The sequence below is a fragment of the Castor canadensis genome, chromosome 13 (genome assembly GCF_047511655.1).
Source record: "Castor canadensis chromosome 13, mCasCan1.hap1v2, whole genome shotgun sequence".
Lineage (NCBI taxonomy): Eukaryota > Metazoa > Chordata > Mammalia > Rodentia > Castoridae > Castor > Castor canadensis.
In genome coordinates this window covers 11,007,861-11,022,509 of record NC_133398.1, presented here as the reverse complement: position 1 = coordinate 11,022,509, position 14,649 = coordinate 11,007,861, and the positions used below count along the sequence as shown (strand labels likewise).

The 14,649-nt window shown below is 56.2% G+C and overlaps 1 protein-coding gene across 6 annotated transcripts in view; it reads left to right on the top strand.

The window, feature by feature from the left end:
• The window catches only part of Nek6 (NIMA related kinase 6), a 74,318-nt gene that overhangs the window by 45,748 nt on the left and 13,921 nt on the right, over positions 1–14,649 (top strand). For all 6 annotated transcript variants that reach the window (XM_020166574.2, XM_074053235.1, XM_074053231.1 and 3 more), the window contains 3 exons: positions 3,739–3,849; positions 7,193–7,301; positions 8,195–8,302. In XM_020166574.2, the coding sequence (XP_020022163.1) occupies positions 3,739–3,849; positions 7,193–7,301; positions 8,195–8,302 (328 nt within the window). The remainder of the gene's footprint in view (positions 1–3,738; positions 3,850–7,192; positions 7,302–8,194; positions 8,303–14,649) is intronic.

Sequence of the window (14,649 nt, the reverse complement as noted above, 5' to 3'; positions counted from 1 at the left end):
GCTCACGCTGAGACCCAAGTCCCCAACCCCAGTGCATGGGTTGGCAGGGTGGGCAGCTGTGCCACGTGCAGGACAGGCTCTATCCAGCATGCCATCTGAGTACCACTAGGCACTAGACACAGATGCAGCCCAGTGAGAAGAAAGGTCTCAGGCAGACAGGCTGGTTCCATGAGGCTCCTGGGGACAATGATTCTGAGAGAGCAAAGAGGGGCCCTTCCATCCCTGGGCCCTTTACTCTAAGCCAGGCCTTCCTCCTCCGCTCCGGTCTTCCACCCATCCTTCATCCTCAGCTAGACAAATCTAACACGTTGCATCTCTGGCACTTTCCACGTCCCTCACATAACGACATCCCTTCTGACTCTTCCCAGGCTCACCTCCAGGGGTGCAGGTGAAAAGGGGACTCTAGACAAGGTTCTAGGCTTTGCTCGGCCCTGGCGTAATGTGCACCTCTGGCCAATCCCTTCCCCTCTCTCTTTCTGGGCCTTGGGAATTTGGCCCAGTTGATCTTGGGGCCCCGTCTTGCCTTAGCCTTTGTGGACTAGCAAGGTGTTGGGGAGCCAAATCTCCTGGCTCAGACCTGCCCAGCACAAGAGAGGCGCCTCCTCCTGGGAAGTCAGCACCTCCCAGACCAAAGCTTTTAATTCCCCCTAATTTTTCCAGACTGTTTGAGAAGTCAGTGCCTGAGAGAGGGTGAAGTTTCTCAGGAAGTAGCGAGGCTACTTACAGCATGGCCGTGCTGTAAGATGCACTTTACGGATTTTACAGTGCATTCCCCTTACCTTTCATTTTCTTTGGTCCTCTTTCTAAATGAAAGCTGTGACTATGGAATGTGGGGGACACTGATGGGGTAACCAGTGTTAGCTCCCATTCGACCTTCTCAAAACAAAACTTGGGCCGGGTGTTTTTTTGACAAAACCACCAAAATAATTCAGTGGACAGTGGAAAGCTGGACATCCCAATGGAAAAGAGTGAGCCTCAACCCCTGCCTCACACTGCACACAAAGATCAATTTGAAATGGATTGTAGACTAAACATAAAAGCTAAAACTATAGTGTAAAGTTTGTAGGAAACTGGGGAAAAGCTTCATAACTTGAGACTAGTCAGAGGTGTCTTAGGACCCAAGCAGCATTAATCACAAGAAAAGTAATCAATTATACTTCATCAAAAGGAATCATTTGTGCTTATCAAAGCCACCATAGAAAATGAAAAGGCAGGTCACAGATGGGAAAAAGTACTAGCAGCATTGTATTTGAGAAAGGACTTACAAAATACATACACATTCCTACAAGTCAATAGTAAAAAGATAAATAAAACCTTAGTGTGGTCTGACGCGTTTAGAGTTTTCAGAACCCCCATTGCTCTGACAAGAGGCCAGAGTATTCAGGGGTCCTTTTAAGACTGTGGCCTTCTCCCTCTTCCTCCCCGTAACTATTACCTTTGGCTCTCAGAAGCCCCCTGCCTCGACATCATCTACCAGCCGCACTGGCCTCTGCTTAGCCCTTGGGATGTGCTGGGTCCCTCCTACCACAGGGCCTTTGCATAAGCTGTCCGCTCATACTCGGTCTCAGTAATCCTCATTCGTCCTTCCGACAGCAGTTCAAATGTCCCCTCCTCTGACGTCACCTCTCTTCCCCATGCAGCATGGGCACATGGTCCTGCATGACCGCGTTACCCTTAGCAACTGTCTCCTCCTTACTGTAAGCTGCAACTCCGCAGAGCAGGGAATGGAGCATGGGCTGTGGAATGGAGGGCTGGGTGAGTCAGCGACCCCTCACTGACACCGTCCCCACCACCTCTCCGCAGCCACAGGCTGTCCACCTGCTGTTCCCTGTCTCAGGACCAGGCGGCTCTTCACGGCTTCCTGCTCTGTTCTGCGCCTTCCTGGTCTCCACGAACATTCATGGATTTGTCTAAGGGGCCCATGCTTGAGCCCTGCCTGGGGTGGGGCTAGGCCAGAGAGGCAGTGGCCTTTGCCCTCCTCTCCCTGACTGCAAGGAGAGTGAGGTGTGACAGCACACAGCGGCCAGGTGCCCCTTTGGCTGGGCTGGGCGTGGGCCCTCGTGCAGGGCAGGGGCGCACAGTAGCCCTCGAGGGCCAGAGGAGGACTAGGTCCTGCTCTCGTGGCTTGCTGCAGCGCCAGAGTGGATTAGAATCCCAGCCTGTAGGGCACAGGGACACACACGGCACAGGGAGGGCAGGTGAAGGATGGACAGGAGGATGCACCACGCAGGGGCCCTGCAGGGACAGCGGAGCCCCCTTCCTGCAGGTGTGGGGCTGGGGAGTGGGGGAGGGGCACAGATGGGGAGGACACTTGGGTGGGGTGTGGGCTGAGTGAGTGCCTCGTGCCACCTCCTGGGGTCCAGTCACCCTCACTTGAGGCTGAGGTGCTGCTGAGATGGGAAGAATGCCCTCTCCAGGGCCACTCCTGGTCCCTACAGCCACTCAGGGAGCCAGGAGAAGAGGCAACCCCTCGAATGTGCTGCGTGTCTACACATTTCCTGAGGCACAGTGCAGGCAGCCTCTGAGGACCACCCACTGACTGAGGGGGTGGCAGGAGCAGGACACTCATGGGTTTGGTCCAGAGTGGGCTCAAGGACTAGGACAGGCAGTAGACACCAGGTACAGCAGTGTCAGCCTGGGGGAGGGGCGTCCTGGTGTGAGCTGGGACAGCTGGCTGAGGCCACCTCCGGCCCCTGGGGCCTGGTTGAGTATGGCCTGCCCATCTTGGGCTGGTGGGGATGAATGAAAGGGGGACGGCGTGGTCTGTCACGTCTGCCCAGGCTCTTCATGCTGGAATCTGGGAATAGCACAGGTCAGCACAAAGCATCTGTGCACAGCCCTCTCACACAGACCTGCGGCCTTTTAGAAAACGCTGATATCAACCAGCCTCTGGTCTCAGCTGACTGTTGGAATCGCGCACCACGCTAGTGGGATGGTGATGTCAGAACCTTGTTTCCCCAGATCCCAGAACCTTGTTTGTTTGAGACAGGCTGGCATGAAACTCAAGATCCTCCTGCGTCAGCCTCCTGAGTGCTGGGATTATAGGCGTGAGTCCCTACACCCAGCTATCAACAATTTCTTAACATGCAGTCTTCACTGCCTTCCAGCCAGTGGAGCAGTGTCCTGTCTGGTCTCCATGTGCATGGTGCAGAGGCCACAGGCAGCACCCTGGCCCTGAGCAAGTCAGTCAGTCAGGTTGCTGTCCCATCAGGAATGGCTTTTTTTTTTTTTAGGATTCCCAAGGGATGTGTGGGAAATTGAGAAAGACAGGAAAGAAGAATACTTCTGCAGGCTGAGCACAGGGACAGGGTGACAGGGCCTGGTCCTGCCCCTAAAGGGCATGGGGTAGGGGTCACTTCCACTAGTGACCTCTGGGTCCACCTTCACTCTGGGCAGGTGCTACTACACACGCAAGGGTTTTAGTCCACCTGACGTTCACAGCTACTCTTGAAAACGTTGTGCTCAGGGCTGGCGGACTGGTTCGAGTGGTAGAGCAAGCATGAGGCCCTGAGTTCAATCCCCAGTACCAATAAAACATAGTGCCCATTTTGCAAGTGGGGAAACTGAGGCTTGGGGATACAAAGCGATTTTCCCAACATCACCCCGGTCTGCCTGGTCCCCAAGCACAGGCCCATCCTGCTGGGGCAAGCCAGCAAACATGGGACCTCATCATCCCCAAGTGAGCAAGGCGGCACCAGGACTGGGTGTGACCCTCCCGTCCCCTCTCTCCCGGCACAGCAACTGAACCATCCGAACATCATCAAGTACTTCGACTCGTTTATCGAGGACAACGAACTGAACATTGTGCTGGAGCTGGCCGACGCAGGTGACCTCTCGCAGATGATCAAGGTCAGAGCCGGGGCTAGGGCTGCCTCCTCTCGGCTGCTCAGGCTCAGTCCACAGCCACCCTGTCTCCCCACCAGGCTCAGGTGAAACCCAGAAAGAGGGCAGTGCACATGAAGCAAGGCTGAGCAATGCTCAGGCCGGCTGGGGGCCAGGCAAGTGCCGCTGAGCATAGAAAGAACCCCTCCGGCCACCTCACTACCCCAGGGCCATCCTAGCCACCAGCCACTTCTGCCATGCAAAGGGAGAAGCGCCCCCTGGAGGTCAGACCCCAGATAGTAATTCACGGGTCCAACAGCTCCTTTCACAGCAAGGGAGAGCCAAGCCCAGAGAGGTTCAGACCCTTACCTAAGAACACTCAGAAGGTGGGGACTGCGCCACGCCTGTGGCCAGGTCATCGTCTGGGGTCTTCATGAGGCCAGGGGACTGGCTACGGCACACAGGCAAGCTCAGGGCCAGATCTGGTCCCTGCTGTGCACACACTGCTCAGGTCACCTTGTCCCCCCACCCAGGGCCCCAGAGCAGGTCCACCATGTGTCTGGCATCAGGGACCATTGTAGCTCCATTGGCAGAGCACTGACCGAGCAAGCTCATGCACCGCTGAGCCCAGGGAGGCTTAGCTTCCTGCATAAGGCAGCCCAGCCTCCCTGTAGAGGAGCCCAAGCCCACTCCCTGCTCCTCCCTCATGGCCCTGCTGGCTTGGGCCTGTGCCTCCACTCCCAGCCTGGGCCCCCATCATCCCTCTGACCCCAGTCTGCCTGCTCCTGAGTGAGGTGGGCCACACTCAAGCCCCCCACCCTGCTCCCAGCCACACTTGGAAATGGGGCAGACATGGATTCTGTCTTTCCAGCAGGCACTGGAGACTGAGCAATTGTTCGGCACTTGCTCTTCTGAAATTTGGCCCCTAGGAATACGGCGTCGTTGGGAAGTGGCATTACTTGAGCTGTTATCACCTGCTTTTATATTTTCACTGACATATTAATGTATTCACAGGGATATTAATCTCCACACAGATCCCTAGTGGGAACAGATGTGCTATATCACGTCCTTACCCCCTTCTCCGGTTTCTCCTTCCTTTTGTCGTCCTCTCCCTGAACAAATACAAGCACCCTCCAACCATGTGCCAGCCTCGTGAGGGCTACTGCCCTCAGGGTGCCCAGATTCTAACAGGAAGGCTGCTCCAGAAACAAGCCAAGTGGAAGTTAAGGAAGGCTTCCTGGAGGAGGTGACCCCTGAGCCGAGACTGAGGGAAGATGAGTAATGTAGAGGCAGGAACAGCTGTACAAGAGCCAGGGTGTTGAAACACATTTTGATCCAGCAAGAGCACCAAATGAAGTGTGGGCCTTGGGTCACACAGAACCTCTGGGACTAGGCTTAGAATTTGGGTCAGAGGAGCGTCTTCAGGCTTCTGGTAGAGCACATGGGGTCAATCTTGCATTCCAGAAAAAAGACTGGTTGTAGAACAGAGAGCAAGGCAAGGGCAGGGACAGAGGTGGAGAGGAGGAGCAGGGGACAGAGGCCCCTCCCTCCTTGTCATCCATGCACTGCCTCCACGGACCCTAGGCCTGCCTGTCATTCCATGGGGTGGGGCTGGAGGCAGCCAGTGGGTTGGGTGTGACTTGGCCAACCCTCCTTCCCCAAGCCTCAGTGTCCACCACCATCCCGGCCGTGGGTACTGCAGTCCAGTGCCAGCTCCTTCAGGCTGAGGGGAGGAAGCTGCCAATACCCCTCTGCCTTCCCCTACTCACCCCTGGCCTGGGCCTGGGCCTGGCTCAGGGTTCAGTTCAGCAGAAAGCCAGCAGGGCTGAGGCTAGGATGAGTGTCAGCAGATTCCGGCACAACCTCGGCCACCATCCCCACTGGCCGGTGCCTTTCTCCTGTCCTGTCCCCTGCCTGCCCCTGCTCCCTCAGCAGTGCACAGAGCAGGGTCCTCCCCTGCAGAGACCCAACCTGGTTCACGCACAACCTTGGGCAGGCCCCTAGCCTCAGTTTCCTCGACCATAAGGCATCCAGCACAGGGTCAGTGCTTGGTAGGAGTGCAGTTTCCAGGCCCTTCCACCCTTAGCTGCCTCTGGGTGGTGAGGACAACCAAGCCATTCCAGGGCTCCACCATCATTGTCCCACTGGCCATAAAGTTTGCTGGCCAGCAAGGCCCGTGTCCCAAGGGCCTGTGGCCTCAGGGGCCAGCCAGCCACGGTGCTCGAGATGTTTACGGAGCATGGTGAAGCCTAGACCTGCTGCTGCCAGCCCAAAACCCACCAGAGACTCCGCGCCTTCCCACTAAATGTCAGGCAGCACTTACACGATGTGACATTTAGAAAATCACCGCTCTCGGCTGTGCGCGTCCCCAAGTAAACACTGTAATGAGGACTGAGTAACATCGTGGTGTAAATAACACCCCAGCCTGGCCCGCCATGATCCTGGGGGTGGCCCAAGGCAGGGGTCTCTGCCAGAAGCCTGGGATGGCTCATCTATGAGGTCCCTGTGCTAGCAGGGGCCTTGGGAGAGCTTCCAGGGCTTTTACTTTGAGGTCAGGTGCTGCCAGCTGGCCACTTCTGGAGATGCCCAGATCTGGATCCCAGCTCTGCTTAACCCTGGCCTATTCCTCACCCTCTCTGAGCAGGGTCCGCATCACAGGCTCTGGGTGAAGAGCTGGGGTTCTCAGTGGGTTGAGCTGTGACTTGGCCTCTTGTTCTGTGGCCCTAAGTCTCTTCGTCAGTCAGATGGCCACAGTGAGGGCTCAGCCCTGTGGCCACACACAGAGCCGCTCAGCAGTGCTGGCTCAGTCCTTTCTCCTCCTGGGCCCCTTCCCCAGGCTGGGCAGTTGCCTGGTCAGCTCCCAGCTTTTTGTACCCCAGCGGCTGCCTGAGAGATGGGCCACAGTGTCACCCCACAGTTGCTTTGGGGAAACCTGGCTTCTCTGAAGAGATGGCTCTGAACCACCCCGGTACTCAGGTAACCGGGGTGCAGAGCGTTGCCTTGCATCCCATCACAGGGCCTGGTGCCCAGAAGCCCCCTGTGTGGTGCTATCTAAACTGTGGCTACAAACCTGGTCCTGAATCAGCCTTCCAGAACTTTCTGTCACAGCTCCTTCAGTGTAGCCAAGGCGAGGGTGTCCTGGGTGTCCTCCCCCAGGGCCAGGCTGAGAGCGGGGTGGACTGTCCAGGCCCGCACGGAGCTCCCTGTTGGGGTGTCGGGGGTCCCTCCATCCGGGGCCCACCGGGGGCCGGTCCACCCTCCCTCTGGGAGCTAACACGAGGCCCCGGGCACGCTGGAGGCCGAAGCAAGGGTGCGCGCAGCGCTCTTGGCTTGCTCACGGGGCTTGCGTCTGTCTGTCTGTCCCCTGCAGTACTTCAAGAAGCAGAAGCGGCTCATCCCCGAGAGGACAGTGTGGAAGTACTTTGTGCAGCTGTGCAGCGCCGTGGAGCACATGCACTCGCGCCGTGTCATGCACAGAGGTACGCGCCCCGCGGGAGGCCAGGGACCCCGGGACCTCAGGAGCAGCCCTGTGAGGAAGCCGGGCCACTCTGTGCTCCCCACCCAGGGGGGTGGCCAGCTACTGTACACACACCTGCTCCGTGTCAGGGACCTCCCGGTACCACATAGCTTTAGGGGACCCTGCTCCCATCCCCCCAGCACACAGTCTCCAGTCCCCAACACCGGCCTGGAGCCAGCACAGGTAGCCCAGGCATGACCAGTTCCACTGTTGTTGTCACCTCTGCCCAGAGAAGGGAACTTTCATATGGGCTTTAGCATCTTCATAGGAGTTGGCTAAGTAGAGGAAGTGAGACACAAAGGAGTCTCTAAAAGTCATCCCACATTTGAGGAAGCTGGGTGCTTGATGTCTCCACTCATCACCGCCACCTATTCTGCTAGTGTTGTCCTTTTGGTGGACACGATACAGCTTCCCCCTGCTTTGTCATCATTGTGCAGGTGGTCACAGAGAGAGCACCTGCTGTGTGCTAGGCACTCTTGTAGGCACAAAGGACACAACTGTACAAAAGGAAGCAGAGGCACAATTCCCTGCCTCTTAGACCCCCGAATTGACCCTATGAAATAGGAGAACCTAGACCCATTTTACAGATGAAGAAAATGAGGCTCAAGAAAAATGTGGCAGTTTTCCCAAGGACCTACAGCTGATGGTAGGCAAAGCCAGGGAAACCTCCCAGAGAAGGGAACTTTCACATGGGCTTTGATGTCTTCATAGGAGTTGGCTATGCCAGGGCTAGGCTTGCCAATCACCTGGAAGGCCCTCCAGTGACCACCACAGACCTCCTGCTTCCTCCTGCCCTGCCGGCCCTCCCTCCCCAGCCTCCTCTCCCCACACCAACCCTGTCTCCTTCTCCTGCAGACATCAAGCCTGCCAACGTGTTCATCACAGCCACAGGCATTGTAAAGCTCGGTGACCTTGGGCTAGGCCGCTTCTTCAGTTCTGAGACCACTGCGGCCCACTCACTAGGTAAGGTGGCCCGTCTCTGTGGCTGGACCAAAGGGGCACACATGGCCCCTGGGACTTACCTGCTTAGTGATTGTGGGAAATGCCTTTTTGTCATTTCAGAACAGACTGAGAGAAGAGTGAGCAAGGCCTAGGGGTGCAGTGGGGGCTCCTGCACTTTCAGGTCACCCTTGGGTGATGGACGGCCATCACAGCATGTGGGCTTGGCCATTTGCTGTGCATTGTTCCACTGTGACCTGTTCCCTGGGGAGGACTGTCGAGCTGGTCCTCAGTTTAGTTTTAAACAGGCAGCTTTGGAGGTAGGGGACCAGGCCAGGAGCTCACCCAGCTGGAGCTGCCCTCGTGGGGACTGTGGAGGGTGAAGAGGAGCTGGCGGGCAGGCAAGGGACAGGAGAGCCTCGGGGTGTGGCGCAGAGCAGGGTCCTCTGAAGGGTGTGGGCTGCAGAATGGCTAGAAAGACAGGCAACCCTGGATGCTGCTCGTTCTGGGGGCTGGAGGCACCCTAGGGTGCAGGCCCCCTGAGTGGTTCGGGTCACCAGATGTATTGGATCCGGTGAGGCTGTGCCTACTTCCGGACCTGCGTGGCCCAAATATAACAGGGCATGAAACCTGGACAGATGACAACAGAGACTTTTCCATTTGATTAAAGCATGAGGCCAGCGTGACCCGTGCATCACCAGGGTTTCACCAGGGCAACCGAGGGCACATTTTGCAGAGGTCTGTGGGGTAGCCAGTCCCCAAAGCGCCTTGTGTTTGGGGACACCTCCTGGGACCTGCCAGTCTCCACTCATTTCCACCCTACTCCACTGCTCAGCCCAGGTCTCCCATCTTTGACGCCTGGGTGTCTGTGGCAAGCTAGGAATGCCACAGCAGCCTCAGGTCGCGACGGTGCTGTCTGGACACTTCTCCTATGGAAACTGTCACTGCACACTGGTCTCCATGACTGAGGGATTTAGCATTCATACACACTTAAGAGAAATGAACAGGCTGCTTGTAGGTGTGTTGGGAAGGACCTGTCGCCATCCAACCCTGACATCCCTGGCCCAGCCTCTTCCTTTGGCTTCAAGGAAAGGCTGGGCGAGGACCATCCCCAGGAAGTTAGGAGGCTTCTGTCACATGCACTGGCTTCAGGGAACATAGGTTCCTTCCTTTGTCCAGACGGGAGTCTGAAATGGAGGGAGCCTAAGTGCTTTTGCTGGGGTCCAACAGCATCCATTGGAGCAGGACTTGAACTCAGGCCTCTCCAGCCAGAGCCCATGATTCTTCCAGAAGCCTGGGGTCGAGGGCCTTGGATGATCAAGGAACCCCATTCTTCCCAACCCGCTCAGGTATTTCTCTTGTGAAAAGTGATGTTCTGATCGGTTTGGGACTGTTTACCTGGCTGGCATTTTGGGGGTTTTTTTCTTCAGTGCTGGGGATCAAGCCTGGCATTTCTCACGTGCTACTGGGCTCCACCCCAGCCCCTTATCTGCTGTAACAGCTTCACAAAGGCCGGAACTCCGAGGGAAGCTGTCAGGGAAGAGTGAAGGCCGCTGCCTCCTGGGCCCGTCAGTCAGGCCCGAGCCTCACTCTGCCCCGCTGTGGAGCAGACAGCAGCGCTCCGTCAGAGCCAGTTAGGATCTCATCATTAAGGACGGCAGAGATCCCAGCTCCTCCGACACTCTGATTTTTATCCACTTGGGCTGGTGCACTTATTGTATTAATGAGGAAGAATTGGAGCTTGGGAAAAGGCCATCGTCACAAGCTGGGTGCTTCCCAAGGCCTCTGAGCACCGGCTTGCTGTGGGCCGAGTGGAAGGAGCCTTCCCGGGCCCGGGCCTGCTCCTGCTCCACGCCACGTGGAAGAAACACCGCCGAGCTGAGGCTGGCAAGGGTCCGCTTGCTAGCCAGGCTCCCAGAACCCAAGGCCTTAATCTGCACCTGCCCTGGCTCTGTGGAGGTGACAGCACAGGGCCAAAGCCTGGGACTCAAAGACTCCGAGACCCGGGAAAGACCGCTCTATAGCGAGGATTGCAAACAGCTGACTAAGCCTGGCACTCACGTTTGGTCAGGCAAGGGATTGAACTAATTGCCACTGCACTGTGACTCAGGAAGGACCCAGGGACCCCGTTCCCACTGTGTGTGGGTATGAATTATGCATCCGCCACGACCAGTGTGCACCTACTACGTGGAGATGCTGTGGTGGCAGCAGCCTCGTTGCCCTGGCAACCATCTCCTCTCTTAAGGCTGCCAACCCCCCCGGGAGCTGGGCTTATGCAAATCCACCCTCCTCCCCTCGCCTGCCCAGCCCCCTCCCCACCTCTGTATTTCCTAACACGAGGCTGGCATGAAAGGGCATTAGTCAGTGCCATGGTCGGGCTGACAGGTGCGGTACCCAGCGGTGGCAGAGCGGCTGCCTCCGTGTCAGGAATAGGAGCCGTAATTAGAGCACGGAACAGAATGAGCGTCAGACGAATTACCAGGCAGCAGATCATATTTGTCAGGAAGGATTGCATACATAAAAATTAAGTGACAGTACACGCCGGCGTAATGAAAGAAAAATGAAAGATTTGCCTATACACAGCTCACAAGCTACGAGCAAGTGTCTTGCTCCAAGCTACGGCAGCAGCTGCAAGACAAATGGTGGGGCCGGAGAGCAGGATGTCGGCGCTGCAGGGCTGGAATGGGGCAGGAAGGGAGGTCACTCACACCCAGGGCCCCGTGTAGGGCCTGCATGGCCTCCCTGGGGCTGGGGAAATGAGGCCGGTAGGGGTGACTCCCATCAGATACAAGCAGTCAGAGCACAGTCACCCTCCCAGGGCTGGGTCTGGCCACAGCCTTCAAGTCCTTTCTTGTCCATCACTGAGCCAACTTTCCAGCCCCAGCTTGGGTACAGGGAACCTGTGATTCTGTAGCCTTCCCTGCCTTCCAGGGTCCTCAGATGGGCAGAAACAGACACAGGTGGCCTGATGAGGGAACAGGTGGAACCCTCTGCACGCCCACTGCATGCAAGGAGGTGCTGGATCATATTTGGGGGTTCTATACTGCACCCCCAAACCACCTCCTCACTCCCAGAGCTGCCCTGGATTTCAGTTTTCCAGACACCGAATTCACTGATCAGATGATTCAGCAGAGAAGATGAGCCATGCATGGTGGTATATGCCTGTAATCCCAGCACTCAGGAGATAGAAGTAGGAGGATTGTGATCTGAGGCTTGAGTTCCATAGCGACACTCTGTCTCAAAACCAAAAACAACGACCAAAAGGAGAACATTTGCTTTTCTAAAAAAAAAACATCTCAACCAGGCCTTTTTACAGAGGAGTTGACAGAGGCTGAGAGGTGATGCCACACGCCTGTGTTCACCTGGCATATGGGCTCTGGGCCCCATGAGGAGTCACCCTGTGTCCAAGTGGCCTTCTGCAGGCAACAGCCTACAGCATGGGCTTGGGTCATGGGTGCCTGGAGAAGGGATCAAGAGAGGACCCCCATAAGTTCTCTGGGGGGTGAGAACCCCAAGTTCCCCATTACATGGGAGGAGCCAGCATCAAGTGTTGGCGAAGGACCTGGGGGCTTGTCATGACCCCTGTCCTGTCATATGCCAGCACTGCCATGCATGTGATCCTGTGTGCAGTGACAGGGATGCCCGGTCCACATGACCAGACACCCAGGAGGACACTGGAGTGAGGAGCAGAGGCCGGAAAGACGAGACGAGTCCCTGGGCCACCTCCTGCCCTGGCTCCACCCAGCAGCACAGGACGCCTGGGAACAATCCAGCCCATCCCTTCTTCCCAGAGCATGCAGGTCATCCGGTGACCTCAGGCCGGTTCTGATGCAGGTGGGAGCCACAGAGGTCACTGTGGTGGCTTCTCTGCCATAGGCCTGGTGTATTCAAGAGAAGGACGGAGGAAGATCTTAGAGGGACAGCAAGTGAGGAAGCGATCAGAGGCAAGGATGTGAGATTTAGCACATTCATTTTTCACTCACTCACTTGCTCCTTCAGCAAGGACATGTGCCTCGCCCTGCGAGGCCCCAAAAAGCCTGCTTGGCCCTGCCTTCAACCCGGAGGAAGCTCCCTTAGTCTTCACCAAGAACCGACACGGTTCTACTCACTGTCCACTTCCCAGACAAGGAAGCGAGGCTGCAGAGGGCAGAGGGGAGCCCCTTGCTGCTGATGGGGAAACTGAGGCTGAGACCTGGTTTCTGATCTTAGCTAGGGAGAGGTCAGAGTGGGCCACATCTGGCGGGTCCAGCTCCGAGGTCATGCCAGTGATGCCCACCCTGCCCACCTGTCACAGATTCGGCCCTAGTGGATGGACGTCGGCAGTTCATTCCAGTCCTGTTCAAAAGCACTGTTTGGGGAAGGGGCAGCTCGCAGACCCTAGCCTCTCCTTCATGTGAAATCTGCCTTGTTCATATCTAACGAAAATGTTTCAAACACCAGGAGCATTTCAACACACCGCAAAGTTTGTTTTGACAGGAGTGGCGTCTCGGGGACAGGCTCTTTAATCAGCTTCCCCTTTGAGGTCTGCGCTCTCTTCTGATATCTGCGGGGTTTGAAATCCATGTTCTAGTAAAGACTTGGGAAGGTCCGGGTCGTTAGGGCCCTTTTCCACATGCGCAGCCCTGTCCCGCTGGGAAAAGGGAAAGCCGAGATCCTGCAAGGTGGATGGAGACGCAGGTGGACCCGAAGTGGCCTGTGCTGCCTAGTGGGGCAGCCTAGCATCTGTGGCGACCCCTCTCCACCGCGCCTGCCAGCTTCTCCCAGCTTTCCCTAGAGTCACCGCTCCCGTGGGATCTGCAGACGCATCCTCTAGGGGCTCACTGCAAGCTCAGATTTCTTTGAAGTCTCTTGTTTCATCTTTAAAATTCATGCAAGTAGCACATTGTGGCCTGTCCGTCACATCTGCATATTGCTTGTTGGTAGAAAATCCAGGTTTTACGTGACACACCAGGAAGAGGGGCTGTGTCACCTCTATAGCTTCACACTCTCTGGCACAAGTCGTGGGCCCCAGAGAGGCACAGTGACCTGTCTTTACAGACTCCAAGGAAGCAGCCCCCTCCTGGGTAGGAGACCACCGACTCCGTACTCAGCCTGAGACAGGCTGAACCTCTCTCAGTTGGTACCTCATGCATTCATTTGGCTTTTGTTCCTTGGGTGTTTGCTGAGAATCTGAAAGATCAAGGCTTAGCACCTCCTTTCAGACAGTAGCACTCATCAGAAACTCCCAGGTCCTGGTCTCACACTGACCAAGTATGGTAGTACACAGCTGTAATCTCAACTACTAATTACATGGCAATAGGAGGATTGCAGTCCAAGACCATCCCAGGCCGAAATGGGGGACCTATCAGAAAAAGAAAATAAAGGTAAAAGGGCTGGGGTCATGGCTTAAGTGGTAGAGAAAAAAGTAAAGATAGGGAACCATGATCCTTTTACATCTGCCTCCCCAGTAGCTGGGATTACAGGCATGCACCATCACACCCAGCCCCAGGATCCAGGCTTTCCCCTGTCCAGTGACTATGGCCTCTGACCAGTGCCTTTTCTTCATGCACATGGCCAGCTGGCTCTTTCCGGACACTTCTTGGGACAGGCAACGCTACTTCCTTGTGGGTCCACTCCAGCAAGGTCCCAGCACAGCAGCAAGGCTCCATTAACAATGGATAGAAATGGGTGCATGGGTCGCTGGATGGACAGATAGATTAATGGATGGACAGACTAGTGGATATGTGAATGGGAGATGGATGCATCCATTGATGGGTAGACAATGGGAAGATGGGTAGACAGACAGTGGCATGGATGATGGATGGGTGGCAATTTGTAGTGCTGACATCTTGGAAGAAAGTTCCAGATTGTGTTAGGAGTTTGCCTTTTGCCCTACACCCATGAAAACATAAAAGCAGCAAAAACAGCACAGAGGGGGACGGTTGGGGGAAGAAGGAAAGGGAAAGGGGTCCCCTAACCTTTCTTTTCTTCTATGCCCATGGCTTTCACCATAAGCCAGGCCACAACAGGGACCTGGACCCATTGTGGTCTTCCTGAGAGTCATCCAGGGGAGAAAATGGTGACAGAAGCGGGGACAGATGAGACGTCTGGGCCTATGGAGTAGCTCTCTCTCCCTGGCCAGGGCAGGGGCCTTGATGGAGCTCAGAAGCTGGGGAACAGGCAAAGGCTCAGAAGCAGGTTGAAGATCAGGCTGTCAGAGGAGCTGGGGTCGGGCTGGATGGTGAAGCCATCCCCTTCAGCAAGGCCTGGCCAAAGCAGCCCAGGTTTCCCGCAGGTCACCTCATCCCCAGGTCCCCCTCCCGCTGGGGCCCAGCAGATCTGAAATGAGCAGAGAGCAAGGCTGAGATTGGGAAGAGCAATCAGGGGAAGCC